This window comes from Nothoprocta perdicaria, unplaced genomic scaffold (assembly GCF_003342845.1).
Source record: "Nothoprocta perdicaria isolate Ctin4 unplaced genomic scaffold, notPer1 scaffold_38, whole genome shotgun sequence".
Lineage (NCBI taxonomy): Eukaryota > Metazoa > Chordata > Aves > Tinamiformes > Tinamidae > Nothoprocta > Nothoprocta perdicaria.
The window spans coordinates 1464226-1470225 of record NW_020455621.1 but is presented as its reverse complement, the minus strand read 5'-3'; the positions used below and the strand labels follow the sequence as shown (position 1 = coordinate 1470225).

Here is a 6000-nt window from a genome sequence, read left to right as displayed (position 1 = left end):
AGAAAAAGAAAAAGAAAAAGAAAAAGAAAAAGAAAAAGAAAAAGAAAAAGAAAAAGAAAAAGAAAAAGAAAAAGAAAAAGAAAAAGAAAAAGAAATGACATTATTAGGAGTAACCTGGGGAAAGCATATGCATTTAGCCAGTTTGCCCTCCTTGCAAAGACTAAATTGCTTCCCTCTTTTTCAGCAGAGGCCATTCAGCTACCTGCCTTTCTGACCAGCAGCAAGGGAAACCTGGTTGTTTGCTAAATCTCACCCATTTAAGAACTGTTGATCAGGACTCAGAGAAAGGGTTTGCAACACTATACATCCATTCACTATTCTGCAGTGTTGTCAGTCCTTCATGAACTGATAAAATCTTGCAAGCACACCAGACTCGCTGATTTACTGAAGCTACAACTTTGTTTTGTCCTTTAATTTATTGGCCATCTCTACTATTTAAGATAATGATAGACGCACAAAGAATAGATTATCTAAGACATTTTAAATTGACTTCACAGGACTAAAAGTAATCTTTCATATTTTTCCTGGGTTTTCAATTTAAGGTTTTCCTTTATCATGACAAATAATTAGAAGAAAACATACCACACAGAATGACAGTTCTTGCAAAATGAAAACAGAGCCTCCAGAAAATAAAAGGGAAAAATAGTTGCATGGCAGCTCTGATTCTTCAAGATTATAGCCTTGAAAGATATATACATATGCAAGTGTGTGCACGTGTATTTATATGCGAGTGTATATGTGAGTGTATATGTGAGTGTATATATAAATCAAAATAAAAAAGGGGTGAAGCAAGCAATATATCTTTTTTGTAAAAATCCATGCGAGCCTTCTAAAATTGATAAGAAAGAGAGGAGATAGGAAACCTACTTGTTCCTTTTCCATAAACGCCTATCTTTAACTCCAAGAAAATACGTAAAAAAAAACACACAACAGCAAATAAATTCTGTAAGGTGTAGCTGGATGTTCCACTTTCTCCCTATATCAAAATAAAAATAACACCACTAGAGATGCACTACTGCCATCCACATTGTTGATTCTTGCCCTTGTGCTTAAGTTTGCCTGCCTACTGGGGTGTGTATAGCATCTGTGTGTGGGCTACACTGCAAATCAGGTGAACTAGAGAAGCTGAGTTAGAAAAAACAAACAAATAYTGATGAGATTAGGGTAAAAATCACACTTACTTCGATACATCAAGCAAGAAGTCATTCAGTTCAGTCTGCTTGGCAAGGCCTCTGCACACCTGGAAGTGCAGATCGTGTTAGTGTTTGTTCCAAGAGAACACTGAAGCAAGAGGGAAGCTGAAATCACGTAGTCTACTTGTTTAACACATATTAAAAAATAACCTCTAGAAATATATGTATATTACAGCAGTACATAAAATCTCTTACAAAGCTAGCATTGTGCACTGGGCTTCAATCTTGACTATCTGCTGAGTTACAAATGTCAGATGTGAATAACACCTTTCTTAATTCTCTTTCAAACATGTTGGTGATTACATTTGTATGTGCTTTCTCACAGACTGCCCTCAATGTGGTTACAAAATCAACTTAACTCTACTTCCTCATCCAAATCCTCAGCTCTGCTGAGAACGGTAAATATTTTGTTTGCTTTCTTCTTTACCCTACTCTTTTACCACTGTTTTTCCAGGTTGCAAAGGCGCACGTAGGCACAAATGGAGGAGGAAATCAGACAAGCTTGCCTAAACCTTTTTCTCAATAAAGGCAAATAATGTATGCTTATCTTTCAGAGAAATCAACTGTAATATGAAGACTAAAAATAATGTATGCATACTATACTCTAAAAACAAAGTACTGGATAAAACAAAGCTCTGAACTGTATTTTTCCTTCATTGAATTTTGTATTTTGTATCAAAAGTATACTTGAACACCTGTGCATTACTAAATCAAACATGAAGGTTAAAAAAAGAAAGCAAGCCTCCACTGCATTTTTTACACAATGAAGTATGATTTATATYTTGTATCTGCGCAATACAGTTATAAATAACCACCAAAGATGACAAGCTGCATCCGCACGTCCGACTCTTGTATATAATACAGTAACCAGGTACAATTGGGCTGTTTTCACTGTTCCTGTCTTCTGTCACCAAAATTCGAAACCCTGTGSGGAGACATGAACCCTGTGCCGGGGTTTGCTAGAGCAGCTAGGCATGAGGCATCCGCAGGGGAAGGAGATAGGGCACCAATAATCGGTTAGCAGGGATGGCTTAGAACAGGCTTTGGCACCCAGCTAAACCTAGTGACCTCTAACTGAGTTACTGTGGGAAGAAAAGAAGCTACCAGGTGGCCTAGCAGTTGCCTCCTCCCAAGTATAGACCGTGAAACTGTTATAATTCTATTTTAACAATTTTCTACTTCATTGAGTTCCTTTTTCCTTTAATAAAATGATTTGTTAAACCATTTGATTCATAGTTGCAAGTGAGGAAAACCAGCTCAAAGAACACCAGAAATATTAGCATATTTTTGCCATATCACAAGAAGGGGTTTAAATTATTCTTTTTAGTACAGACCACTATTTAACAGGGAAAATTATTCTTTTTAGTACAGACCACTATTTAACAGGGAATATAAGGCACATTTCTACACAATGTAAACAAGAAAAGCAACCCACACTCACTTGTACTTGATGTATTGCTACTGAAGCCCATGCAAGATTTGCAGTTGCAACCTGAAACAAAAGAGGAAAAACAGAACTCWGATGAAAATTTCACACCAGTTACATCATAGGTTTCTCTATCAAATTGCTAAATAAACTTATGGAGCTGTTTCAGACAAAGACAAGTGGCAACATTTTGTGGGAAGTCACTTATTCTGTGCAAGTTGCAGTATACTTGTGGGTATTTCGATTTCAGTAAGGTGCACTCAGCCACAGGAAAATAATCCTCATTTTTTGTGGTGCAATGATGCTTATCAACATTCTTCATCAGCTCAGGAATATAAAAACTAAAAACAACCCTCCCATAATTCAAGGGGCTTTAAAAATTGTATGGACATTGTATACACTGCTGAAAGGAATCAGTCATAGAGCAAAATACCCCCTAGCATCTTCCTAGGGCCTCACCTTCACAGGCACAACTGCTTGCAGCTCTAACAGCCACTCGTCCTTTCACTACTATTTTGGTTGCAGAAAAACCAGACCTCATCACTCAGCACAAGAGTAGTGTTTTAAGTATGCCAGTTTCCAGGCAACATTTCAAACAAATGTCACGTAAACTGCAGTTAACCAAGATGTGCTACCATGCATAATCTCCTGTCCTTGAAACACATGAGCTTTATGGGAACAGAGGGGACAGAAGTGCAAGAGGTCTGAGGCTGCGCATCCTCCCAATGTACATTTTTTCRACAGAACATATTGTGCACATTTTGTAAAAATTACTAATGGTATCCGAAGACTTCCTGAAATCTGAAAAAGAATGTTTCAGAATGCCCACAAAGTGACCTTCAAATATTTTTAATTTACTAATTAAACATTTTTATTCAATAATCATATATATACACACAAATACAACATCAATTAGCTTAAGGAAGGTATTAAATATAACAAAAGATACACAGATGCTTTGCATTAAGCAATGCATATCTGAAACCTATATGAATTTCAGATTGAGTAATGGTAATTATTATATAGAAAAATACTTTAAAATAAACAAACTATGTCTAAGTAGCAGAATTAATGAAGCCCAGCTCTGTATGAAGTCCTGTCCTTTGCCCTGTGACATACGGGCATCACCACAATATCTCAGCCCTGTACMAGGACTTCTACTTGCTGGAGAGAAGAAACCAGGTGTCACACCAAGGCTGAAGCTACACATGTCCTGACTGCCCAGCCAACATACAATCATGTGCATCAGATCAGACCACTTGGTTTATTGACAGACAGAATATATAACAGACAAATTCTGCGCTTCTTTTTCTCCTRTCTAGGAAGATCTCCTCTATGGACAAAAGTTTCTATTTTTTCTCCCAAAATAATTACTCTTTCTTATGGCTAACCTGAAGAGCCTATATGGGCCATGGTGCATCCTGTACTGTACAGACAATACATCTGAAATACACCTCAGCTCCTTCTAGTCTTTGAATTCAAATTCCCTTCCCTTCAAAATAAGGGTACAGAGAGAAATGATGCCTTTTTGAGTCATCTTATAAGGAGATGGTACATAAAGGTTTTGAAACCTTTAAAGTACTTGCAGCCTTTGAGTGATGAACTTTGTTTTCTTATTTGTTTGTGCATGACTAACAACACATAAGAAYGTGAGATGGACACACACGGCCATCCACAGGCCTTAAGTAATAAATCACATAAGGCAGGGAACTGTGATTGAAATGTGAAGATGATATGAATGAAAATATCCAGACTGGAGGCACCAGAAGAGGAAGAGGGCTTTAGGAACAGCATGTAGCAATGTCACGATTGTCAACTTAAGAAGAAAGCAGGAGGCATGACTCTACAGATGGCATCCCTTGTTCTCCACCACATTGCAAGGAATCCTTGAGAAACTACCTGGATACATCAGTTTTGGTRCCTGACTCCTGGAAAAAACACACCTTGGTGCCTGTGAGTGTGTGGGTATGAGAATGTGAATGAGTGAAATCTCTTTTACATCTGTTTTGTTTTAAAATAATTTTCCCCTCCTGTAAGATCTAGGATTGAGACTTGCTATACTGTTACTACAATTTTGCAACATAAACTCCAATCATAGGGCTCATTATAGGGCTGAATCATACTTGACAAAACCATACCAAAAAAAAAAAAGGTCATTCCATACTGTAAAATAAAGCTTTACTGAAAAGTTTTATTTGAGGTAACTTGGTAGTGTCCTTCTTACATAAAGAAATTTATTTATATAATTGCATATATACACATTTTCATTCATCTGCTCTGCACTGACTAGCTTCTTGAGCTTATGAACAATAAACAAATCATATCCTCAGGACTATTTTTTCATAAAACAAATTAAATGCCCTATAACTGTGTATGTAATGTTCTTGAAAATACAAATCATTAACTATTATTTCAGTAAGTAACTTTCAATAATTGTAAAATCAGTTTTGAATAAGGTAAAAAGGACTCAGAAGAAGAGTAAGAGAAGCAAGCTTGGGAGTCTGAAGTGCTGAACATTGCCCTGAAGTGGGAAATTTTAAAACAAACTACAGAAGACTGGGTCTCACCTCTTGGTGACTAAGATGGAAGGCTTCTTTGCCCCAGTGACGATAAAGCTCCAAGATACCAATCAGATCACCAATTGCAGTGACAATTGGCAAACAAAGAACAGATTGGATACGAGTCCCTGATTCCAGTCCAGTACCTTTGGGAAATCGTTCGTCCTAGAAAATGCAAACATAGTTTGATAAAATGTAAATATCATAACATTAATATGAAAGTTATATTGACGCTTTTCTCCCTCTCCTGGCTGATCAAATCAGCATGAAATCCTAAGGCAAACCAGAACCAAAAAGTTCACAATTTCTTTTTTCTCTGCATAATTTACACACACAAATAAACTTATAGATGCAGTTAGAATTGATTATGGTATTACACTCAAATTGGTGTTTGTTTTTAAGCAGATTTTCTCCAACCTCACAGGCAGCAAGGGCAGCACTTCCTGGCTAACGCCAGCCTGGATTATGTAAAAAGAAAGCAAAAGGCACCTGTAATTATGAGGAAGGCTGCTCAGATTTAAGTGTTACCAAGCACCTGAAGCCCTTTGCAACAAGACAAATACAAAAACCTAAGGCTTGGCACMGAGTTTTGAGTAATAGACAGTTACAACCCTAACCAAAAACTGAGGACAAATCCGAGTTTCCAGAAAAAACATGCATGAACAAGAATCTATCCTTCCCTTGCTTATGTATCCCGAGTAAACCTGCTCCAAAGTTACAGAAACACAGGTTAGCATGTTCTATCAGCTGCTACTAGAGAAGGCTTAATTTTTTAACTTCTAATCCAACTAGGGAATGGCCAAGGGTTTACAGCTTTAGCTCC

The 6000-nt window shown here is 37.1% G+C and overlaps 1 protein-coding gene across 1 annotated transcript in view; it reads right to left on the bottom strand.

The window, feature by feature from the left end:
- The window catches only part of PDE10A (phosphodiesterase 10A), a 168028-nt gene that overhangs the window by 35724 nt on the left and 126304 nt on the right, over window positions 1–6000 (bottom strand). The window contains 3 exon segments of the mRNA XM_026044735.1: window positions 1182–1240; window positions 2635–2685; window positions 5187–5342. Of these exon segments, the coding sequence (XP_025900520.1) occupies window positions 1182–1240; window positions 2635–2685; window positions 5187–5342 (266 nt within the window).